General features: G+C 50.7%; 2 protein-coding genes across 2 annotated transcripts in view; both read right to left on the reverse strand.

Annotated features, from left to right (window-relative positions):
- Positions 1-6150, reverse strand: part of LOC121603485 (putative GPI-anchored protein pfl2) — a 63839-nt gene extending 57689 nt beyond the window's left edge. Inside the window, exon 1 of the mRNA XM_041932272.1 lies at positions 5827-6150. The gene's annotated coding sequence lies outside the window, so the exon portion shown is untranslated. The remainder of the gene's footprint in view (positions 1-5826) is intronic.
- Positions 6151-8755: 2605 nt separating this feature from the next.
- On the reverse strand, positions 8756-24195 carry LOC121603489. Its single transcript, XM_041932279.1, has 4 exons — positions 22995-24195; positions 10413-11064; positions 9908-10271; positions 8756-9819 (listed from the first exon to the last, which is right to left on the reverse strand). The coding sequence occupies exons 1-4, from the start codon at positions 23321-23323 to the stop codon at positions 9632-9634; spliced, it is 1533 nt and encodes a 510-aa protein (XP_041788213.1). The 5' UTR covers positions 23324-24195; the 3' UTR covers positions 8756-9631.
- Positions 24196-26047: the final 1852 nt, after the last annotated feature.

Raw genomic sequence — 26047 nt, forward strand, 5'->3', positions numbered from 1 at the left:
AACCCCCCGCACACACACACACACAGATGCATGGCGAGAAAGACAACGAGCGTAAAGGAGGAGGAAGAGAGGGGATAAATGCAAAAAAAGTGCATCTCCGCGAACGTAAGCGGACGCACACTGAGAAGAGCACGTTACCCATTACCCATAAACGGAAGTATATTTCTCCTCCCCCCCCCCTCTCTCTCTTCCACTGCCTCTCTCTCGCTCTCTCTTTTTATCTCTCACTCTCTTTCTCTCTATCTGTTTGGCTTGCTCTCCCCCCCCCCATACGAGCTTGCAGGGCACTCTCGCACTTCACTCCATCGTACGATCGATGCAATACGGCCACGATGGATTTCTTCCCTAGTGTGTGTTCACGGAACTGCACAACTGCTCGCACAAAGTGCACAACCAGCCACCCATCCAACGCTGGTTGCAAGTGTAGCATTGTGCTGGCATCGGTTGTTGGTGGGTTGCATTGTCGATTACATTTTGCCGCCGCCGTAGCAGTGCAAGGAGTGCAACTGTTGCGATGCTGTCGATGAGGGAGCGCGACACGATAAAGAATTATTATCACCGGTGCGACGCAAGCGGCTAGTGTTTTTTTTTGTCCGCTCACACACACACACACATGTACCCCTTAATCGTGGCTAGGCTTTCCGATGGTGTGGCTACACTGTTGAGTAGTTGTTGCGAGGTGGAACGTAGCAGCGCAGTCTCACATTTTGCAGTTACCCTTCGGCGCTTCGGCTTACTATTTTGTCTGACTCTTTCCCCCCTCGTTTTCAGACATTTTTGGACACACAGCTGCACAGCTTAACGCACTTTGCCACGATGCGAATTTGCATGCTATCTTGGAGTAGTTGGCTGATTGAAACACACCCTGTGCCTTTGCTGCACTTTAACGTGCGCCAAAAATCAACCAATGATTTACTCGCAATATTGACATTGGCATTACCTCTAAGATGAAACAACTTGCGCTGTGTCTTGCTGCTGGACGCACACACACACACACACACACACACACACACACACACACACACACACACTGTCTCACTTACTATTTGGTCTTCGTAACTGGGTGAGGGGACTCACGATGCACTCCCACACTCCCGTTTTCGTAACAGGAATAAATGCAACAATAAGTACACCTCACCATTACATGCAAAAAAGGGTGGAGTTGCAAGATGCAACTGCAGCTCACCGTGCTAGTAGTGCTCTATGCGCCACGCAGTGATGTCGCTTCGGTTCAGTGCTGTCCTTCCCGATCGAGCTTAACTGGCCGTGCTAGAGATGCACAACATTTCCTTCTGCTAGTGTAACCTACAGATTGATGGTAGTATTTTGGCACCAAATAGCATAACAGGTTCAACAAAGGGGGGGGGGCGCCTTTGCATGCATTGAAAGGGTTTTTTTCTCTCCCAACCTCAGCATTTAATGACGTCATCTAAAGCGTTATTGATTGATTTAAAATTGTAAACCTTCAGTTCTTGAGGAGATGTTACATGTGTTGATTGGGGAAGCGTTAAATCTGACTAAAAGTCGTTTGATCGAATCTTCTTCTATTGGCACAACAACCGCCGACGGTCAAGGCGTGCCTGTATCCACTTGGTGGGCTTGGCTTTTAGTGACCTATTGGTTACCATAACAGGATAGTCAGTCCTACGTATGGGGTCCATTTGGGGCTTGAACCCATGACGCGCCTGTTGTTAAGTCGAACGAGTTGACGACTGTACCTCGACAACTGAATCTAGTTTGATCTGATTTCTGGAAAAAAAATCATCGCAGAAACTTTTTATGACCTACAGGATTTTCCATGTTGTTTACACTTCCTCGAGGAAATTGACTACAATCGTTCCCCGAGTTACGCGACACTCGAGTTACGCGAATTTTTATTTTTGACAGTTCATATGTCAAATCAGTACAATTCTCTCCAACAATTGTCAAATGAAAAATAAATTGCTATTTGTCCAAAAATTTAAATAACTAAAAAGACATAAAAAAGTAAAATTTGTACACGGATTCAATTAAATAAGTAATTAAAAGAAAAAAGCACTAATTTTAAATAAAAATCATTTTAAAACAAGAGTATTTTAAGAGGCTGTAAAACATGATATTCGACTTACGCGAAAATCCGCGTCACGCGAATGTCTCCGGGACGCATTATGCGCATAACTCGGGGAAAGACTGTATTTCCCTTATTTTTTAAATCTATCACACGGTTTTATTTACAGTTTTTTTATTAAATGTTAGTGAATATATTCCACGATTTTGGGGTGGTCCCGTGCTACTGTCGTCAACTCGCACGACTCGTCGTGGGTTCAAGGCTAGCATGGAACGTCCCCTCCTGTAGCAAGGACTTGACTATCCGGCTACGTGGTGCTGAATAAAGTCTCGGAAGCCTGTTTATGCGACCAGCAATGTCCGCGTAGGAAGTAAAGCCAAGTAGAAGAAGAATACATCCCACAATGTGTGTACTGGTTCCCCATTTCCACATTCAAACATATTTGAGAAACAGTTTATCAAACATGAGGCACATGTGTAAGCAAGGACTTGACTATTCAGCTGCGTAGTGCTGAATTAAGTCTCGAAGGGCCTATATAGGCCTTAATGTTCGCGTTGGACGTTTACCGCAATTAGAACACTTACATAGCTTAAAACAAATTATGAGTAGATCGTTCAGAAATATCAGCAAAATAATTTAAAAACCCTTCCACCACAATAATTTATTTCCAACCAAGAAACAAAACGTACACCATCCAATCCCATAACGATAAATGTTCGCATCAACCTGTGAACCTGCGCCCATACGCTTCTTGCTCTAACACACATTAAACATTTCCACCAACACAAAAACCAATTCATTACACAGAAACGTGAAAGGTGCGAATGATGCACCTTACCCCACAGTCGCTACTTCCTGTATAAGACCGAGTACGGCTGTTTTTGCGCCGAGCGGGTGCAACAATTTTAATTTGCTGCACATTTATAAATATAGTCCTTCCGCAGCTCAGAGCCACGTACCGTACGTAATGTGCGAAGGGACGCTGACGGGTGAGAAGGGTAAGGAAGAAATAAAGCACGATCACCCAGCATCAAACACAAACACACAAAGCTGCATCTTGACCTCGGGGCTCTGTTTGACAAACAGAGTACCACGGGATGCACGCAACATTCTGTGCTGTGAACACAATGTTCACAAGCGCGGGAAAATGGACAGATTCTTGGGGAAAGCCAATTGGCATAGTCTTTTTCTTTCGATCATTTTCACCTTCTCCGACACCTGCTTCACAGGAATACACAAATATTCTACCATCAAAACTTAAGCCAACTGTCCGTCGTACGGAAATGACACGCAGTGTGTTAGGGTTGCTTCTTTTTTTTTGTCCGGAATCGCCGCAAAATCTTCGCCAGCTGGCTGCCTGGCCAAAGAAAAATCTTCCTCTTTGTGTGTGTGTGTGTGTGTGTGTGTGTGTGTGTGTGTGTGTGTGTGTGTGTGTGTGTGTGTGTGTGTGTGTGTGTAGATATTATATGTTGATATTTATATTCGATCAAGATCCACGCGGACACACTGCCGCAGCAGTTCGGACGTCATCGGGAAAGTGGGAAAACCATTTTTCTCAAACCACTACCGACCACGGCACCGGCCGCTGCAGGGACAGCATCGATGCCACGGCTTGTTATTTTGCCACCGAGGCAACACACACTGTCATGTCGCTTTGGTGGCCCGAACCACCCTGATGGGACCTTGTGTCCATGTGTGCCGAAGTTTAGCGTGGATTCCCGTCTCGAATTCTACCCTCCCTCCCCCGGCATAAGGGGGGGGGGGGGGGTTTCGCCCTCTTCCGCTAGCGCGAAAGCCAATGCACTCAACACAAAACTCACCCCTTCTCGCCTACTTCGATCCTCATCGGTAAACACGCGGTCGGGGTTAGAATCCGCTGCATCCGCTGCAACCGGTGAACCCGGCGGCCATGCCATGCCCCGTACGGACGTGGGGTCGTGGGAGGGACAGAGGGTGAAGTACCACAACACACAACACGAAACATCCATCCCCGTCCCCACCTTCGCTTCGACACACATGTGCAGCGCAGCATCAACTGCGCAGTGCAAAGCGTTGCTGGCGCAACAAAAAACAAATGCATTCGGTTTCTAGCTTTTTAACAACGGCTCTGCTGCACTCCCCCTCCCCCCCTACCCTCTCGACTCATCCTCCTTTTCGTGCTCCTCTCACACAGCGATAGATATTCGCCACCCGAGACGGCAGGCGCTCGTCGGGTGCGCTAGTCTAGCTGAAGGGCGCAAACTCGCCCCATAGTCTTGTTGATCGGTTCGATCGAACGAACGTGCATGCACGCCTTCGTAGCGTCTTGCTGCTTGTGCTCTAGTGCAGTGTATGTGTGTGTGTGTGTGTGTGTAAGTGTATGGGGAAAGCGGTGCAGTGTGCGGCGCGCAGCTGGCGGACGGTATCAGGTGAGGTGAGGGTGAGCGCTCGAATTGTTTGTGTTTACGGGCGAAACTGCACATGGTGCAGTTTGTCGGAACGAGCACATCGACACGGGTCGATGTGTACATTGGCACGAAAACTTCTGTGTGAGCCGTTTTTAGCTATTTTATAACCAACCCCCCTGTTCCTCCTTCAGCGCGGAGCGGATGTGCTCGGCCGATGCACACTGTGTGAAATGCGGCCATTTTTGTTTTGTTTTGTTTGGTCGCTTTAACAAATGTTATTTTGAGATGTGAAAATTTTCATGGTTTTGTTTTAAGAATGTCAATCACAATTTGAGAATATTTTTGAGCTGTAGACATCGGGCAGGTGATATGGTGTATTTGTGTCGAACGATATTATGCTACAAAATTTAAAAAAAATGCTTTATACACACAGTAAGACGAAGCTGGTCTAGCACGTCTCTCAAAACAAACTCAAAGTCGATTGACATATTTGGCGTACTTTACAATTAAGATTGGTTCCTGTTGAACATTTAGTCCTTCGAACCGGACATTGAAGCGAGATTTAGGTCCTTGGAAACGCGTAAAAAAGGATCACGCTGTATCGATTTGTTTAGGAAATAGTAAAAAAAATCAGTTCAACTACTTAACTCAACATCCTAAACGCTACTCGAATTGTGTTTTACTCAGCTTATTTACAAAACAAAAAGATTGAATCAAAACACAACCATCACTTTTGATGCAACCTACATTCCCCGGGATATGGCAGGCCGAACAAGAACATCGTCATTGCACAATTCAAACACACACACACAGGCGCGCAAACTCTGCGCAACCTACACAAAGGCAATGCGGCTCCATGTGCTACCGCGTGATGAAACTTCTCCGATAGATACAGCGAACGAGAGAAAGAGAAAGAGAGTGCGCACGCACACGAGAGCGGCTGATGCAAAACAAAACAAAGCAGCCGGGAGAGAGAGAGTGTGTTTTTCTATCTCCGTCGCGACGCACTTGTTTCACACATGTACACTTACTACAGCTCCCCCCCCCCCCCTCCACCGTACACCTCTTGCACACTCTACTTCGCTAACGTAAATTTCCGTTGATGGTGTTGATGGTGGCAAGATGATGCGAGATTTCGGGCAAAGGGGAACAACCTTTTTTTTTTTTCGACTCGTACACGGGATGCTGCGGTACACCGTCCCGGGATGCCAAACACACAACACTTGTCACACACAGAGACGCACACGCGATTGCGGAATGGGGCTAGTAAGAAGGATGCTGTAATTTCACGCAACCCACAAAACACGGTTTGAGTTGCACCGAGCTTGTTGTCCCGTCTTGTCTCCCAATTGGGCCCCCGGCGAGGTAATGGGGTAGGAAAAGGATACTTACTGGAATGGTTGAAGCGAACAACGGCTACTACAGCGAACGCGCCAAGAGCGCGCCAACACACAAAGAGATGTTGCGCGCGATGCACTTCGCGGCGCACGGGCAAACCTGTTCTTCTACCGCACGCGCGTCTCCGAGCGCACTTGCAGCACCCGCAGCTCCGGCACCGAAACCGGCCCGAAAACTTCAAGCGAGACGGCAAGCTGCGGCCGTCCCCGCGGGCGTAAATGGAAGGGAAAAACGCGTTTGACTACTTCACTTTACTATTTTTAGCTTTCGTTCTGCGGGCGGCTTGCACTTATCCGGCTTGCCGCGACTGAAGCCGAGCGGAAGCGAAAGGTGTTTGGCGGCGGTTCCGTGGCGAGCAAGCGAGAGAACCACCAACTAGCTGGCGATGATGATGGTGATGGTGATGATGACGGTGGTCTGATGATTCTCTTGCTCTCTCTCTCTATGTTGATTGCGAGCCGAATATAATATACATCTCGAGCGTGCGCTTCAAGCTGTGCTGTAGTGTGCCGTCTGTGTGTGTGTGAGTGATCGAAATCCTGGCAAGATCCTGACATTTCACGGTTGCACAGGCTGGTCGATGTGAATGTCACTTGATGGGACGCGAGGACAACAAAAATGGGAAATAAACGGCCAGGTGGTTTGGGCATTATTCAAATCAAAGTTGAAACATGCGGTAAACGTGTTAACTATCGTGTTTTAATCTACGTCGCAATACTAAGGTTTCAATTAAAAAAATATATACAAAACATTTTAACATAACCACTTCGCGATAGCAGTCAGAGGCTGAAGTAGCTTTTGTACTTAAACCTGGGGACCATTGGGACATTCATTGCGCCGTTATGGCTTTTTACTGCGTTTCTATTTATTTGAATAAAAAATTAGTAACCACAATCAAACTTTGCTTCGAAAACCAAATAACCGTTAAAAATAAAAGGGTGACTCAAACATACTATAAATCCATCGATGTGCTTTATAGCGCGCTAAGGCAAAAGTGTTTCCCTTTTATGGCAAGCTAAGGCAACGGTTCAAGCCCATGTCGAGCACGCTTCAACTGCTCGATTTTGATCGGCGGGCTAACGAAATCCATTTTCTGCAGATTTCATAGCTGGTTTCACACTGTTTTCAGTGTTAACAGCATTATTCAAAATCTGCTCACGAATTCTGTCTGCAAATCCGTTATCCCAGCCTTAATGGCGGACGCCTCCACGCCATCTTGCAAGAAACTTATTTTGGGCCTACCACGACTCCTCTGTCCTTGTGGATGACCTAAAATGACTTTACGGGCTGGGTAGTCCTTTTCCGTGCGTATCACATGGCCAGCCCACCGGAGCCTGGCGAGCTTGATACTCTGCACTCACTATAACGACTCCTCCATTATCCTTCCACACATACGGGGCCAAGTATCCTTCTGAGCATCTTCCTCTCGAACGCGGCTAATAGGGTTTCGTCAGATTTGGACAGTGTCCATGTCTCAGAGGCATATGTGAGTACCGGTACTACTTCTGATTTTTCAGGCTGTAGAATGACCGGTTGGCAGCCAGTATCCTTGCGCGCAACTCAGCTAATATTCTACTGCCCTTGCTGACCTTTGACCCAAGATTCTGGGTGAATTCTGGGAGAACTTCAAAAAGTGCGTCCACCTATCTGTACATCACGCCTACGCAGGTTTTAATTATTCATTGGTAGGCCCTCTGATGTTACCACCAACAGTTAGATCTTTGCCTAGTTTATCTGCAATCCGAGGCTCTCTGCCGCCTGCTCGATCCCTTGTTAGGTTTCTGCTACATAGGAGAGCCGCAGACCAATGATGTATATATTATCAGCGTATGTAAGGATCTGGGTTTCGATTTATAGCAGATGGTTCCCGTAGTCTCCAGCCTCCAGTCACGAATGGACGACCTCTCCAGCGCCAATTGAATAGGAGACAAGCAAGCTCGTCCCTCTGGCGCAGACCCTTGGTGGTAGCATAAGGTCCTGAGAGTTTTCCATCCACCTTCACCTGGCAAGTGACGTTGGTCATAGTCATTCTAACTAGCCTTATCAGTATGGCCGAGACTCCAAAAGAGCTCATAGCGTCGTACAGTTTTACCCTTGCTATGCTATCATATGCGGCATTGAAGTCAATGATGGTGGTGTGTCGTGTCTGTCTTCTGCCATCATCTCCAAGAACTGCATTGGCAGGGAAAACTCTTGATTTGCATTGGCGAAAAAGTAAAAAACAATGTTCATTTTGTACATAGTGTATCGATTTTTATTGATAGCATCATTACAGATTGGCGGCCACTCCATCGTGGGAGACGATGTGTAACGAGCTTACGTATGCCTAAGTAAGCAAAACCTTAACGATTTATCTCTACAAACTACCTGAGTTGTGCCTATTTTTGCTTATGCTTTGCGAATAAATATACGTTTAACAACAACAACAAAAAACCACCCGAATGGTAAAGCTATGATTAAAGGAACGTCAGACAGTTTTTTGTTTGCAAAATGCAGTTTGTTTGTTTGTTTTTTGTTTCCTTTTTGGAATTTTGAATACATGGGCGTTACCGGTTGGTTGGTAGGTTGGTCGGTTGCGATGGATGTGTTAGGGTTTTTTCTTCTTCTTCTGGGGCGTAGTGTTCTAGTGGTATCCGGGTTTTGCTGCACACGTTTGTTCTTCTCACGCAACTGCAAAGCATCGTAACTGCCGTGCCCGTGCCTCCCACCACACGCCGACCGTGCACAAGCGATGTTGACACGCGACGCGCTTTCGACAACATCAAACTACAGAATCCATATGCTGCCAGCCTAACTCATGCAAACTGTACTTGCAGGTATGGGTAACTCCACTAATCGCCTAAACACCTAACTTACTCTCTTTCTCTCTCTCTCTCTCTCTTTCTTTCTCTCTCTCTCTCTCTCTCTCTCTCTCTCTCTCTCTCTCTCTCACACACACACACACACACACACACACACACACACACACACACACACACACACACACACACACACACAGACCTGTATTAAAATTGTACCACCGGGACCACCACCACCACTGGGCGGTGGACTGGTGGGCCGTGCTGCTTACCTGCTAAACGCTGCCTAATATCTTTGTGCCAATCACTAAAATGTGATGATTGTGAAATAATTTCAAATTACGATTCGTAATGTTTCAGTGTGCAGTAGTAGTTGCGCGCTCCTTTTGCCTAATTGGTAACTTAGCTCTTAGCCTTCTCGGGCGTCGCGCGCCCGTTCCGGTACTCGCTCGTCGTGTCGTGGTGCCCCGGTGCTTTGCTACCCCATTCGCACCGTTACACATACGCCGCACTGGCAATTGCGAGCTCCCTGCTGCCTCCCCCGGCTGCTCTATTATAAAAGACCCACCGCGCGAGCCAATACTGTAGTGGTGAAGAATTTGTTTTGTTCGAGCTGCAGGTTCATTTTGTGGCGACCTGGCGCTGATTGGTATTGTGGTAATTGTGCGCAACGCTAGCCGCAGGTTAATGGGTAAAATACTGCATAGGATAAAACACAACGCGCGAAATGGGTCTAGCTTAGCCTTAAGTACTACCTTAACTATCCCTTTGACAGGGGCCGCAAAAAATTAATAAAACTTGGCTGCTCCAATTCGCAGCGGCCATGGCGGGCCGTTTGTCCCGCGAACCACTTTCGCGCAGGAAGAGAGAGGGAGAGAGAGAGAGCGCGCGGACGCGCAAGAGAAAGAACGACAGTGGGAATGGGAAGAGAATGCGAGATTGCTGGCTGTCCAGATGGCACACACACACACGCGCACACACACACACACACACCGCCGTGCTTACAGGTAACCGAACCGTACCATGTCGCGGCAAACGCCCGACATCCGCTTAATGTAAGCCGGGTTGTACAGCATGTCCTTGGCGAGCTCGTCGATGTCGACCAGCTCCGTCGTCTCGAGCGCGGCCGACACGTTCGGCAGATCCTTCTCCACGCAGCACGTCGAATGGAGCGTCATCAGTGCCATGCCTGTTGTGTATGGGAAGGACAAGTAAACGGGGTAGGGGGATTAGTCGATTGATCGAAGGCCCAAAGAACGCGTGAACGCTGTACCTACCGAAACCGAACCGGGCGTACTTCTTCATGTGCATTTGGAGCCGCTCGAAGGGGAACAGCTCCCGCCCGTTCACCGTGCCGAGCTCGTCCATGCGGCGCACCAGCGCGCTGTGGTACTTGCGCAGCAGCTCGGGCAGCCGCTCGCGCAGCTCGCTGTCCGTGCAGCAGAAGATAAAGTAGGACAGGTCGATGGCGGGCGTGGCACACCGGGCCACCTGCCAGTCGAGAAACTTGAGCTCTTTGGCATTCTGGCTGTGGTGGTGGTGGTGGTGGTTGTGGCTGTGCTGATGGTTGTTGAAGCCATTGTTGTTGTTGTTGTTGTTGTTGTTGTTGTGCCCATCGTCGGTACCGTTACGCTGGGCCGGCTACAACAGAAGAGGAAAGAAAAGAAGCAAAAAAACAAGTTACAATCGGTGCCACCGGTCTCGTATCCCCTCGGGTGCTGCCTGCCTGCTCCCACCTTCCCCCACTCTCTCCGCCCCCCCCCCTCTTCTTCCCACACTTACCATCGGCCGGTACAGGATGTTGCTGATCCAGCAGTCCCCGTGGCAGATGACGGTATCGTCCCGGTTCTGCACGCAGTCCACCATCGCCTGCCCGTACTCGTCCCGGAACCGGCACAGCCGCTCCGCGACCGCCCCATCGCCCGCCGCCGGATTGCGCTGCAGCGTCTCGATCGCGTAGTCCACCTTGCGCTGCAGAAAGTCGACGAACGAGCTGTGCAGCGGCGGCACAAAGATCGTCTCCTGCAGCTCGCTCACGATCTGGGCGTACGCGTCCGGTGCCTGCTGCTGCATCGCGAACGAGATCGCGTGGAACTGGGCGAGGTGGGTCAGCACCAGCAGCACGTCCTCGTACGCGAGCGGCTCCGTGCGCGGAAAGTTGCGGTACCCGTGCGCCATCAGGTCGCGCTGCAGAATGTACTCGAAGCCCTCGCAGCACTCCGACACGATCACGCTCGGGTAGTGCGCGAAGCTTTTGGCGGTGCGCAGCCCGCGCGCCTGCTGGAAGCGCTCGAACATCGGCAGCACCACGTCGAACACGTACTTTTCGCGCTGGAAGTGCGCGGAGCTGTTGTAGAGCGAGCGGCGCAGGCTCGTGGTCGGGGCCACCTTCGCGATCACGCTGAACGGCTTCGGCAGCTCGGCAAACATCAGCCTGCAAAGTGGACGGAACGGTTTGCCAAGAAGAAGAAGAAGGGTTGGTTAGTAAGGGCGGACGGGCGGGCGGTTGGGGCGGGGAGGAGGCGGGGTGCATGAGTTGTTTATTACGGATTGGGAACGTGTTTTGCCCGGGGTAGAAGGGGGGAATTAAATCATTCCAGCGCATACTACCTCTAGAACGGGTGTGTGTTTCTAGTTTGCAATTGCGCCATCGGAACTGGGTGCATTCCCAGTTATCAGCGTGCCAAGCCGCCTTGGAGTGGAGAGGAATAGCAACAGTGCCACAGCGAATAAGCATAACATTGAACGTACGAGATAACTCAAATCACAACTCCTACGCGGCTGTACAACGGCCGAACCGTTTTCTACAAACACAACTGTCACCAACACACATTGCACGGCGATGTGTGCAACACAACTGGGCAGTGTACTAATGAAGCGTGGCAAACAAAGACAGCGAAAAGAGGGAAAAGAGAGAGAGAGAGAGCGAGAGAGAGAGAGAAGTATCTCATTAGCATCAGCTTAGTTATCATCATCCTGCAAATGCCCCCGTAACTGGGATGATCTCGTAATATATTCATTAGCACGCGGGTTTTACCAACACACGCTGGTGCAACTGAACCAAGACCCCATAATTGAGCCTGAAATGAGCTTCCAATGAACTGTCATCCATAAGTGTAAAGAAGAAGAAAAAAAGGTTAAAATAAAACGCGCTCCCTTTTATCACTCCTTGCTTTTTCTGTCTCGCAATCATGACCTAGTCAACATAAGCATAAACCAGTTTCAAAAACTGCGCGAATTATATTGTTTTGCTAAATTGCTGCTTTTGTTAAAACTGTCGTGTTTATTTATTCTTCGCGTCACTTTCGACGTACTGGAGGTCCCGCGAACACAAAAAGCCCATTGATCGGATTCCGGCTGGGCCCGGCGATCGCACAAAACAAATAGCAACACTGTTTCGGCATATGTGTGTGTGTGTGTTTTTTTTTTGTTTTCGCATAATGCACACACAGCACCTCCTGCATTGGACTAGCAAATGATCACCCTTCATCACCCTGCAGCCTGCCGGGGTACAGGCCGTGGCGGAACGTACGATAATAGTATATACACTCGCAAGTGGTGCCCCTTCCCCGTGCCCCGTGTTGATCATAACCATTAGCACCTTCGGCAGTTGGGTTGAAAGGGAGAAGGGAGGCGAAGGGAGGGAGGGACTCAGGCCTAAGAAAAAGTCAGGCCCACTGCATAACATAGGGCCGCGCGCGCGCGCTCGATCGAGGACCGGCCGCGCGCTGAAAAGGGCTGACATAATTGGTGAAACTTGTCACGCTCAGCGTTGTGTGTCCCTTTAGCGAAATGGGGTGGCAAAGTCAACATCTGCCCACCACCCGCCCAGTGTGTTTGTGTGCGCAAGTGTGTCCGTATGTACAAGTGTGTGTGTGTGTGGGTCCGTTCTTCAAAGACTCTAGAGAGCCAGAGACACTCACTCATCTACTACATACAACGATCTAGGTCCGTAACATACTTCAGCCCCACAAACGCTCTCCTTCCCTTGCATCTTTTCTCACCCTCTGTCCCTCCACTACTTCTCTCTCTCTCTCTCCTCTTTCATTCTCTTTCTCTCTCTATCTTTCATTTTCTCTCTCTCTATTGTGGATAGACGCTCGCTAAATCAATCCACCACTTGACACAGGTGTGAAAATACGGAAAACCTGCCGACGGTGACACATTCACACTGTTTACATACCGATTACTAACAGTTACGTTTGCTCATACCTTGGGTGATGTGGAAGGGAGGAGGGGTAGGGAGGGGGACAGCAAAAAACAGGGTGAAAGGTGGTATGGGAAGCCGTTTTGCTGAACTTTGTGTTTTGCACATGCTTTTTAGCAATGCACAACAGCAACAACAATAAACAAAACAAAACATATGGAACCAACGTGTGTGTGCGCACGTGTGCACGCACGCGAAGCAAGCCATGAAAATCGTGGCTCGTTTGGGGGCGCCTCGCGGCTCATGTTTTCCGCCAAGACGGAAGGAAGGCAGGAAGGAAGGCAGGAAGGAAGGAAGAAAAAAAAAACAAACAAATCGATGACCGGCGGTTGCTTGGATTTGCTTTGGCGGTATGGATCATCGATTTGTTGTACCGCAAATAAGGGGTTTTCGCTTGTTGCCGATTATGCAAGCCCCGCCTCTGCCTTTTGCCTGCAATATTTGCTAACTGCGTTTTCTTTTCTTTTTTTTTTGCCTTTGTTTGAACCGCTGAACCGTCCGATTAGCGCGACCAAATGTGCGCATCCGTCCTGCCGCCTCGCCTCCCGTCCCGTGTCCCGTCACGCAAATCATTTAAAGGGACCACACGGTGCGCGTTTCTGTGGCTGTGTACATTTCTGTTTAGGGGTTCGTCGTCTGTTTAATTTTGATCTCTTTCTTCTTTTTTCCCCATTATTAAACTCACACACACACTTTCCTGACTTCCGCCGTCCGCTTGGGAAATGGCATCACCGCGACGCGATCGTATTCAACACACACACACACGTACCGGTTCTTCTTGTGTCTTAGCCGGCGGTTAAATTTACTCACGCACCCCGTTATGCATTCCTTCTCAGCTGAGCGGCAGCTTTCGCATCATGAGTGCGTGAGTGTGTGTGTGTGGGTGTGTGTGTGTGTGTGTGTGTGTGTGTGTGTGTGTGTGTGTGTGTGTGTGTATATGTGATGGTTTTATTTTTGGTGCGTTTCTTTAAGGCGAAAGTTTGAGCTGAGCTTACCAACCAAGCTGAGCTGCGAACGTGCGTGAATGGTGCGTGTGTCTTTTTTGCATATATATTGAATGCAAATTGATTTCAATTCGAGAGACACAGAAAGGGGCCTATCTTCCGCATTGAAGAGGTGTTTTTTTTTACAACAACAAAAAAGCCTTTTTGGCACAGTGAAATTTCTGTTACGCTTTGCGTATAGGAGACAAACGGTTCCTCTACCATTGTGCGTTATAAATTAAAACTTTAAAATATAAATTAATATAAATAAATTGAAATAAAAAAAATACCAACCAACCGAAATAAAAAGCGTTCTATACACAAACCCTCGACATTCTCTTTTTATTTTTTGCATGTGGTGAAATTCTAGCATAAAAAAACACCACCAAGCGCTCTCTGCGTGCCCTTCGCACAAAACAATCGACAATCATAATTTTTGGTAAAAAAAAACATTAACTATTAAAACCCCTGTTCCCTTGTGTCGATGCCACCAGCGCGAGATTTCTCGTGAACTTTTCACAACTCAACACCACCCCCCCGCCACCCCATCTTTTACTGGTGTCTAGTATACCAAGACAGAGAGAGAGAGTGAGAGGGGGGTAGGGTTCCTCTACATCCCGTTTAGAAGTGCGCCACCTTACGCGCGCGCCATATGAATTGGAAAGGAATCGGACCCCAAAACTGGAACGGCATCGGTGGGTTCCCCCACAGTACCCCCCTCTCTCTTCGGAAGACGGCGACGAGGTCTGGCAGGTAAAGCAGCCAGCCTGAGGTCAGTGATCTCACGTACGCAATTTCGGCCGCCGACTCGTAAATTGCACTGCGGACCGTGAGGGGAGGGGGGGGAGGGGGGAACGCGCGGCCCGATGACGACAACACGATCAGGCGGCGTTCGAGCGCTCGGTTAAGACACACAGCGTGCGCCCGGCCGCGGTTGAAAATTTTGGGAAAGGGACAGCTGAGACACCGCCGATCGTGTGTCTCGATCCGCTGTTTGTGTATGTGTGTGTGTGTGTGTGTGCGTGTTGATCAGATTGTTCGTGGTCAGTTTCCAGTCTTACGGGCTGGTATTATGCTGCACCAGCGCGCGCTTGATATTGCATTCAAAAAGTGCCGGTTGACGTTACCCCCTCGTGCTCGTTGTGTGCGAGAGGTGGGAGGGGGTATTGTTTTTTTAGACTCCCCTGTATTTTATGGGTACATATTTTATTTTTTATTTTTGCATTTTTTGCATCAACGCTTTTGTTGCCCCTTTTCGGTTCATTTTTTGGTTGATTTTTTGTTTTATTTTGGAAACGATTATTTTGCGACCTCGCAATCGTATGGCCGGTTAGGGGGCGGCGGCGGCGGTGGGTTGATGCACGTACGCCACCCAGTACAATCACGGTCGGCCAACATCACCACCAGCAGCAGCAGCAACAGCAGCAGCTGGTAAAGACGATGAACCCTTTCACCGACCAGTGCCGCTCAAGAGTGCGCCCAGGCTTTGTTCGATTACAGTTTGTGGAGGGTTTTTCTTTTTACCATTATTATTATTATTCATCTCGCTTTGTATTTGTGTCACAAACAAAAACAGTTTACAGTTGCAACGAAACTTTCTTCTTTTGCAAACATCCCCAGGCACAGGGAACAGTGCGCTGGGAAAGCAGAACGCAGCGCTGGGATGCGGAAATGTGGACACAACGCGCCTTGAAAAAGCGTTGGCGAGCAAATCGATTGCTGTGGGCCTGTGGATCTGTGTGAGTGTGTATGTGGTTTTGAAATTTATCACTTGAACAATCACACCGTACAGATGTTTTTGCTGTACCAAAACCTTCACCACCTCACGATCACGTGCGCGTGTGTGTGTGTGTGTGTGTGTGTGTGATCGAGGCAAAGCTTTCCCCTTGGTAGAGAGAACGAAACCAAGACAGGAACAAAGTGCGTGCCGGGTGGTTGTGTTTTGTAACAGGAAACCAAGCAACAGGGAATGGCAAGAAGAGGGGAGAGGGGGTCTGTCGGGCGTATAATTCGGCCACTTTTCGACGGTTTCCGAGCGGCACGACGGGTCCGAAATTGTTTCGGTACGGCGTTGCGGGGTGGAAGCCAAAATCACGCAACTAAGCACGTGCTGCGAACAGCAAAAGGAATGGGGGGATGAAATCAAAGCATCGATTGGGGAACGGGGATGAGCGAGTGCAAGGCAAGAAGGGGTACATTCTTTTCACCGCCTGTTTGACGAAAAAAAAATGCCAAAATTCGATGACCGGCCCGAAATTTGACACCATTACGGGGTTCGTCGCCTGCTCGTTTGGCATTTAACGAGAAGGTTTGAAAGAATGGGTGTAGGAAGAAGCTTTTGCGGGAGGCAAGAAGGGCTAAAATAAACAATTACAAATCCACACATACCAAACCAAAGGGCCACGAGGAGTTGCTCGTAACGTTGTTGAATAAAGCAGCGGAGGGCCGTGTGAGTGAGAACGATGCGATTGGTTTGTTTATTTTTCTTTTTACTTCTTCTTTTTGTAGTACATTGGCACTTTTTGTTGCTTTTGTTTTTCTTTTGTTGTTGTTACTGTTACGTCGCATAACTCTTCATTTACCCCCCCCCCCCCCACATCCCACGCGTTCCTCCCAACATTCCAACCGTTTTTTCTGTGCAATTGTTTTGCTTTTCGGACGCTCTGGGGGCGTCCAACATCCGTACCGGAGAACAGGGGATCGCAACAACAACAACAACAACAACAACAGCAACAACAACAGCAACAAAGAAGCATCAAACACTGACCTACCGTACGGGGACACAACGGCGCCCGTCGACGCCCTGCGGATGAAAATGGCAACGTCACACTACAAGCACAGATGTAGTTAATCAGCGGCCCCGCACACACACACACACACACAGGGCGCGAGAGCGGCTGGACCGGCGAGACGAATGCTTCAGTGTGCTTTCTCGCAAACCAACGACAAGACCAAACAGTCTCGCCGAATACCAAACACCGAACGAAAAGAAAGAAGAACAAAAAAAAAAGGCAAGAAAAAGCTGACTGGGTCACACGGGCGAAACAAAACCAAACGGAACAGAAGAACGAAAAAAGAACCCCACTGCCGCCCAACACTGGGACCCCATCGCCGCCGCCACCACCGAAGGGCAGCAGCACCCCACAGCACCAGCAACCACGCCGGATTTGCTCTTAACGGTCTTGGCAGCGCGAGCGCGTGTGCTTGCGTGGAGATAGAAGGAAACAAGGGCAGCTCCGGTCACACACACACACACACACACACACACACACACACACACACATACACACAGACAGACAGAAACTCCGGTTCGAAAGCTGAAACCTCACCGATGAACTCCCGCGGTCAATGGCCTGAGCGCGCGTTGTCGCGCGTTCGCAAACGTAATCGACAAGACGACCGGGTGGGGAGGGGGAAGGAGAGGGGAGAAACCTGATCATCTCTCAGACCACTTCCCCCTTTCACCCTCTCAGCCCATTCCCCCCTCCCCTCACCCGATGTGTTTACGAAGGATTTTTGTCAACGTCTGCAGTTTTCGAGGTGTTCACAGCGGATTCCCTCAGCCCAGCAGCGGCGGCAGCAGCAGCAGCAGCAGCAGCAGCCGCGCCTGTATGCGGTAATGGGAGGCCGCATCTGATCGGCGAGTTTTATTTTATTTTTTTATTCCTCCGCCTTTCTTTCCCTTTTCGCTTCGCTCTGGGCACACACATGTGCAGCCCTTCTCTGGTGGCTTCCAATTAGCCCCCACCCCCTCCTTCCCTTCCCTTTCCGAACAGGCTTTTTACCGCACCCCATCCAGGCAGCAGCTCGCCCCGGGTCGTCGGCACGATCGGCGCGGGTGAAAGTGTGCGGCCTTCCTCCTCCTCCTCCTGCTACTCCCGCCGCTGCTGCTGCTGCTACTTTGGCGAGGGATCCGGAAAGGATCTCGCGCACCATCTGGTCTATTGGTCTACATTTCCTTCCGCTGCTCCTCCCGCACACACACACACACACACACACACGCGCGCGAGGGAGCGTGCGCACCCGGCCGCGGCCGTTTGTCGAACCCGAGCACCCCAGACGCGGTCCGACGATGATAATTGTGGGAAAAAGCAACCATCTGCAAAATGCGCCCCACGGCGCACTCGCGTCTTCGGCGAACTTTAAACACACGCCCCCGCACACACACACCCTCCGGCTCCCTTCCTTTCTCTCGGCAGCTAAAAAAGCGGAAAGAAGATGATCGCGTCTGCGTTCCCCTCTGACGGTGGTCATTTGTGTGTCTTGTGTGTGGTTTTTTGTCTGTTCTGCTTCTTTCTTTCGGTTAGCTGAGGTTGCTGGGCCCGCAACAAACCCGCCACCCTTGGCCGCCTGTGTGTGTGTGTGTGTTTTGCCAGCCTCAGCAGATCGAGCCCCAGAAAAGGGCCGCGAGGTGCGCTCTGGCCGCGTGTTGCATATGCAAGGCAGGGCAAGGGTACAGCACCGTCGGCTTGTCTTTGTGTGTGTGTGTGTGTGTGCTTGGTGTGAGATTGCAGTTTACAGGGTTCACACGAAGGGCACACCCAACCCTGTACGCGAAAAATGACGGCAAACGCGATCGCGATCAGCGTCGAGTGGGGAATTAAAATTTGAGTTCATCGCACTAGAGATCGCAACGACAGAGAGCAAGAAGTGGGGGGGGGGGGGAACAATCACCTATTCCACCGGAAAGTGGACGACGCTTTGCCCGATAGAACAGGTCGCCGAAATGGGACAGCATTTGGGTGGCAAGCGAAAACGAGGGCATACAACAGCAAACCAACCAAAACAGTGAGGAAAAACACTTTTCAGCAAACGCAGCGCACATATTTAAACGTTTCTCGACGCATCCGGAAGGGGTGTGAGGGGGAAGGGGGTCTTATGTTTGGACCCTGCCAATTCCTCTGCCCGATTGACCAACTGACCGCATTAGTATGTATGCTTTTTGGTGTGTTTGTGTGTTTTTGTTCTGTTCCAAGGCGTCCACACTATTTGTTTGCACAGAGTCACACTTCAACAAATCGTTTGAAAATGTTTCCAAACCTAACCTAGATGCGGAATAGTGCTACAGGAAACCTCCGTAGGAATAAACCAACACCTGCTGCTACCCCTGCCCCTCCGGATCATTCAAACCATTAGCGCCGGTAAAGACCACTAAACGAATCACCTATCGGCTCATTCTAAGGCGTTGCCTAACCTTGCTTACGCGCCACCGAACTTCAAAACATGCGCCAGTGACCGGTGCTTCCAAGATTCTAACATTCCACTCTACACACCACCCTCCCCCCCCCCCCCCGCGCTCCCACCATATTCCAATCCAATGCCGATGCTAAAAGCCCATTGTTATGCTAATGCTGTTGTGTGTTTTTAGCGTCGCCTGCCCATTTCGGCTGCCGCGTTCAACGGCCTCTCGGCGACGGGCGGCATTGAAAGCGAAACCACCCGAAAAGATTGATCGCTGCGAAGTGCTGCGCGGGGTCGGTGACAAGGGCACCCGGCACACCATGTGCCATTTGTCATCCCGCGCAGCGCAGGGCCGTGCTGCAGCGGGCGGTGTTGCTGCGTTTCGGCAGCATCGTCTACTGACCTCTCCTTATTTGGAGGGATGGATGGCGGGGTGGCAAATATCGGGCGCTGGTTCCTGTTGTTATTTTGAAGCACCAGCTATCTGTTGCCCGATGCCATCCGGACAGGAGATGGCGCCAGTCGCCCGCCACGTGTCAGCGCGCCCACAGCGTCCATCCATCAATCATCAAACACGTCGGAACATTGTTTTTTTTTTCCTCTTCTTCCGTGGGCTGTTTGTTCTCAGTGAGATCTTTTTTCACCAAATTCCACGAGGGGCCCTTACCCCGTAAAAGCGAACGCTGCCGTTTTGTTTTGCAGCAGCCAAAAACTCGCTTCGCTTCCGATTTGTATCTCCACCGCGTGGTGGCTCCACGCTTTGCGCAATGTAGGCGCGCGCGCGCGCGCACGTTCTTGAGCGTGTTTGTGAGGATCGTCTTCCTTCGTTTGCGGTGTGCGGGATGAGGTACACACATTCTTGAAATTCCTGCTCGGACTTCCACCGCCCGTGACTCACACACCCGCTACTCCGTGGCCCCCTTCCCGAGTGCGGCCAGTCAACGGAATGAAGGTCAGTATTCGCAAACCCGCGGGGCCACCCCGAAACCGATAACGATCACGCCGCGAGCACGCCGTAAGAACAGCATTAGGAAGGGAGGGAGGGAGAGGGAGGGGAGAGAACTGAGGTGGCCATTAAAAGTCAACAACAAGCAGCACCAGCAGCGTTGGCGTTGGTTCTCAGTTAGAAACGTGCTCGAAATCCAGAACATCCAGCCCCGTGGGTTTGCTTTTGCGGTGCTATGGCGGTGCCGGTGCAAGGTGGGCGACCGGGGCGCCGCAAGAACGCGAACGCTCGCACACACACACACACACACACACACACACACACACACACACACAGCCCCCGGGCAAGCCAACACAACAACGTTCTCGCGAGAACGCACGTAGAACAACAAGAAGACCAGTTGAATGGAACGAAAGGGAAAACCGAAAAACAGGTTTCTCGCCAACCCCGAACGCCTTTCCGGTCCCCACTGTCCACTGTCTCCTCTTCCGTCTCTACCCCTCGCCCTCCTCACCTCAGGGGGGGGATGTTATGTTTTGCGTATTTTTTAATAAGTCGCGTTCCCGTCGTTCTGTGTGCGTTCTTGAGCGGGCGCCGGTCTGTCCGCGCGGTGCTGTCGGGGGGGGGGGGGGGGGGGGGGTTGATGCTGGAGGAAGCAGAGCTTGCAAACAACTTTACTCCCATCCAACGCTTGGCCCTTCCCGATCATTCTCCCCTCCCCGCTCTCTTACCAGTGGCGGTGGCTGCAGGCTTTGGGTCAAACGGGCTTTGGGTATGGAGCAGCCGCGATGGGTTCCTGCGAGCCTCGCTCTCTGTGTGTGTTTGTGTGTGTGCAAATTACGTCGTACGGTTTTCGGTGTGAATTCTGCCACATTCCATTCCACCAAGCAACACAGCGCAGGTAGAACGAAACCGCAAAGCGGACAGAGCCACAAAACAGGAGTCTAGAAGCTTTCCGGACCAGCTTCAGGTCGGGATTCGCGAACGAGTGAGGATCGCGTTTCACGCGCGCGCGCGCAGCATCCTTCTCATGAATGAAGTTGCATGCACCAGTTGCTGTGGCGAGGTTTGGAAATTCAGGCAAAGCTTTCATTTAGACAAAAAAAAGCCCCTCAAAAAATGCATTTCTGTTGCATTAAAATAACACACCAAAACCAAACCATCCGCGTCTTTGGCACGACCATTTGTTTGTGATCATTGTGTTTAATGAAGATGTCCGTGTATAAAAAAAGACAGCACTGCATTGCCACTGTCTCACATTATGGCCACCCCAGGTCTGGAAACATTAGCTTCAATTGAGTTAGAATTCTCAAGTTCTCCGAGGGACGGCAGCCGGACCAAAGAGGTGGGTATGTGTGTGCTGCGCTTCGTTTAAATGTAGTTCAAAGTCACGCCGTCACAAATGTGGGTCAATCGATCGCCCTCCCCGTTGGGTTGAGCAACCATACACACACTAGAGAATGATGATCATCAACCAACGGCAGGGTCGTCGTCTTACGCTTAGAAGTGTCGCGTAGACAATGACCATTGTCCGCATAAACTATGCGCGCACATTACCTTCGAGCAAGCAAACCCGCCCGCTTCGCTGTGCTGTTTGATCATCTGCATCCGGTTGGGGCTTGCACCCACGTTTTGGTAGTGTGCGGGCGGCTTCGACAATGCATTTACGCACTGTGGCCGGCTACAATCCACTGTGCGCCTCCATCAAAACAAGCAGAGGTAACGTGCAGTTTAACACATATACACACATGCACACACACACACACACACACACACACACACACACACACACACACACAGTTGGTGGGCACGGTTCAACAATAACAACAACAAAAACAGGAAAAAGAGCAAAAACACGTACAAAAGAAAATAGCATTACCATCTCCAGTACTGTGGCGGGTTCGTCGTTTACCACAAAACGTGTTGTCGTTTTTTGTTTAGAACTTTAATCGACGCCAAACGCTCTAACCCGGTCGCGGTTGCGGCAAGCTTTTGAAGGTAAAGGGCCAAATTGTGTAAATGATTAAGAGTCGCGGGACAGTTCATTTTGCACTCAAATTGTTGCATCATAGAAAATTTCAAATTAAATAATTGGATAATACTATCAAGCAATGCGATTGGTGATATTGTTGTTTGTATGTAATAATTCCTATTATTAAAATTAATTGTAAACGTAGTACAGTAGTCAGATCTCGGTTGCTGCTCAAATCACATGCTAGTCACAGCATTATTATTTTTGGATAAAAAAATGATAAAAAAATGCTATAGTGGTAATTTTGAACAATCCAAATGATCGTATTTATGGCGCATGTCGTTGATATACCAACATTTAACGGCTTCATGAAAAAGTGTGCCATAGAGTCCACTTCTCGAACCTTAAAAATTCAATTCCCGTAAAAAAGAGTCAAGAAAGTGTCCCAAAATTATCAGACAAGTCAAGGACAAGTGCGACGGCAGGCACACTTCATGCTAAAAGTTGTTCAGTAACTTTTAATACGAATAGTTTCTTCCTATCTTTAAAAATCAGGCAAATCGTTTCGCGGGCCAGATCTAATGTTGCGGCTCTAATCATTGCCCTTTTTCGACCCTGCAATTGTGATTTGCAGCCAAATAAGCCAAGCAGCCATTGTGTGCTTCCTTTGTTTTGCTTAATGTTTACTGTGGTTGATTAAGCGCGTCGGCATTGAGCAACGGGCTCGATAAAGACGGTGTCTAACCCAATCTTGTAACACTGTTGCAACACTCCCACATACACACACACGCACAGTTTGTTACCAATCAATATGTCACCGGGCAAAGCCAAACACATTTGTTGCATCGGGCCCGGGGTGTGTGAATATTGATAAGAAAGCATCGCCACCTTCCCTCTACCGAATTCGATGCCACTTTATCTGCAGGTGGTGTTGTGTTCGTTGTTTCCCCCAACAAAAAAAAACAAATTGGGGGAATGGGGGAACACCCCATCCACCCCATCTAGCCCAACGAGCGGTACCCAACGATGCACTGCACTGACCAGCACCGGGCCACGGGATGGTTTGTCTACTTACTCTGCGTTCAGCAGGCCGTTGTCGCCGTCGTCCTTCTCCTCGTTGCCGTTCGCATCGACCGTGGTGGTGGTTGCTTTGATGGGCAGCCCGTGGCCGGCGGTGGCCGGCCGTTCGCCGTGCATCCGGTTGCTGCTGTTCGTGTTGTTGTTGTTCTCGAAGTCCTCAATGTCCCGGCTGCCCGGCGCGATCACGATCCGGTACACGTCGCCCGAGTAGCTGTCGCCGTTGCGCGAACCGCTCGACACGGTTAGCCGCGGCTCCCGGATGCCCATCTTGGCGACGAACGCGTGTATCGCCTGCAGCACATGGACCGGCGGTGTGGCACTCATCTTGGCTAGGCGTGGACTCGGACGTCCTCTTACGTTTTTGGCCCACGGGGCACTTCCCGAGGCAAATTCCGATACTGTTCCTCCAAAACTGTCCCTAGCGAAAACTGTCGCACACAAGTCACCAGTGCGCGCTGCAGACACACGGCACAGCCTTCTACTGTTGCTGTTTGCAGGGGTTTCCCCTGATACAATTCTAGTCTGACAAACGCGGCAATAAAATTCGCACGGCTAGACACGCAGCCGGAACACCCAAAACCACCAACACACCGGGCGTGTATGAAAAGCACGTGCACGATGATGCACCACAAATAGCAAAAAACACACTCGCTTTCTCAAGAGACACATGCACACATACACAAGGACGACCCCAACACTTCACTAGGGGGGGGGGGGGGGGGGCCAAAATGGGGCTTTTCTTTGTCACTCTACCGCTCGGACCGCTTTGACCGATGCGCCAAACCAACGGCTTCAGAGTTCCAACTTTGCGATGAAACACACACCGCGCGCACGGCCGTCGCTCGACGAATGCTCGGCTAGGAGGGAAAATTGGCCGGACACAGATCACCGATCGAACCCCGCGCCTCCGTCTAGTCAAAAAAAAAAAACACGTCCTCCTCTGCTGGCCGTCCGACAGGAGGGCTGCCGTGGCTGGGCGAGACTCTGGCTTGCTGCACGCTGCTGCTCTACTACCACTGCGCTGGCCTGTGCTGGTGTGAGCGTCTGTGATACCTGTGTGTAAGCGCTTTGCGCGACACCGCGACACCGATCCGATTCAACCCGCCGCAAAACTCGACTGACGCCGTTCGTGCGCATCGCCACGATATTAATACGCGAGAGTTGGCAACCCTTCCGTCCAAAAAGGTACGAGACCGGCCCCGCCGCCGCTCTGCGCTCTTTGCGCTTCTGGCTCTCTCTGTGCGTCCGAGCCCGTTCCGTGCATGTGTGTGTGTGTGTGTGTGTGTATGTGGTATTGGCACTGCTGCTGCTGGCTCGGCTGCTGTTACTGCTCGGCTGCTGCTGCTGCTGCTGCTTGTTGGGGTGTCGGATTTTAGGCAAAAGGTAGGATTCGGGGTTCAGCCGTTCGTACTGGCATCGAGTTGACATCGCGAACGTGTCCGTACACTTTTTTTTTTTGGGACGCTCGAAGCAGTTGCTCTGAAAGAGAGAGGAAGGGGTGGCGGGTGTATGAGGGGGATGGGGTTGCGTCTTCTCCGACAACGAACCGAACCCCTTTAGCGGGGTTAGTTCTCCTTGCGCGTGAACGGCGCAAGCGGTGCGCGGAAAAGGGTAAGCGATAAGCTTTTGCGCGTAGATCGCGCGCGCGCACACACACACATAGGCTCGCTCTCTTTCTCTCGCTCTCAAGGAGAACTAACGGGGTGCGCGCGCTCGCGCGCACCCTCGCGCACACACGCTGTCGCTCCACACATAACGGAGAGTTTCGGTGGTGCTCTCCTCCCCACCATTCCCCTATTGCGAGGGAGCGAGCGAGACGGCACACGCGTAGCAAAAAGCTCGCGCTCAGCGACTACTCCATCACCCCGCTCTCGGGGCCGTCGCCTCTCACAGTGTTGTAGCTACAGTATGGCACAGAGACAGTGTTCGCGGGCGGGTGATCTGTGTTTGTGTGTGTTTCCACCCTCTCTCTCTCTCTCTCTCTCACACACACAAACACACCCTCCTACACCCTCTTTCCGCATCCAATTACCGGACATCCTTTGGAGCGGTGATGCTGCGGTGTTGTCGCCCGAGGGGGTTGCGCGTACGCATCGCGATCCATTGCGCACCTCCATCGTGCGGCGATGGCTTTGCGAGCTTTGCGGAGTTCTCAGCGCATGTTTTAGAGGGGTTGTGCGGGTTTAGACGTGGGAGGGCGAGAGGGTTCTGTTGCTATTTGTGGATCGTTCATCTTGGGTTTTTTTTTTTTCGTTTCGTTCGAAGGAGTTTGACAGGGTGGTGAGCTACAAATTTGAAGATTTTTTTTTTCTTTCGAGTTGAGAATGTTCGATGTCTCGAGCCTGCAAAACTGGCGCTGGCACGAAAAGTGACGCAAAGCTTTCGGTGGGGCGGCGTGCGGTGGTGGTTTGTAAGGGGCGGTGAGATAAGACATAAATCTACCCTTTTCCGGTGTTGTGATGGAGGCGATGGGGGCGAAGCGATGTGTGCCTTCGTATCGAGCTTGGGATGCAAAAAGAAGCCACCAACAACGTGGCCATAAATGCGCATCGATCACGCGTTGGCGTTGGTGTGACTTTTTTTTTTTTCTTTCTTTTCGATATCACACTTTAAAGGGAGTAAAAGGTGGGCCTTTTGTTTGGTTTTGATCGGTCGGGTCGCGCAGCCGCCGGAACGACCGGGCCATCCGGCGGAGTTTATGTTTTTATGGTTCGCGCGCCCGCAAAAGCGACCGGCGACGGTCGAACGATTCTGGGGCCCAATTCTTGGTTGCAGTTTTGTTTATTGCACACCCGCCGCAGCCGGAGCTGCATCAGTTTACAGCCGAAAGGCGCCGACAATTTCGGGCTCAGTGCGAAAACCAGCACCCACCTCGAGCCCACCACCATACCCAGCTCCAGCGTTCCGTCCGTTCTCGGTCGTTCAAATCCAATGCACAAAATTCGAACGGCTTTGCAGCAACAGCAACCGTCATTCAGAGCATTCCCATGCGCAACGAGTAGATCAGCAACCAACAACAACGACGACGACGACGACGACGACAACAGG

Source organism: Anopheles merus, chromosome 2R (genome assembly GCF_017562075.2).
Source record: "Anopheles merus strain MAF chromosome 2R, AmerM5.1, whole genome shotgun sequence".
NCBI lineage: Eukaryota > Metazoa > Arthropoda > Insecta > Diptera > Culicidae > Anopheles > Anopheles merus.

Coding starts and splice junctions, on each gene's coding strand:
- LOC121603489 (XM_041932279.1), bottom strand. CDS start 23,323: ATGAGTGCCACACCGCCGGTCCATGTGCTGCAGGCGATACACGCGTTC. Junction 11,065..22,994: donor AACGGCCTGCTGAACGCAGA/GTAAGTAGACAA, acceptor TCCACTTTGCAG/GCTGATGTTTGCCGAGCTGC. Junction 9,820..9,907: donor GTACGCCCGGTTCGGTTTCG/GTAGGTACAGCG, acceptor CATACACAACAG/GCATGGCACTGATGACGCTC.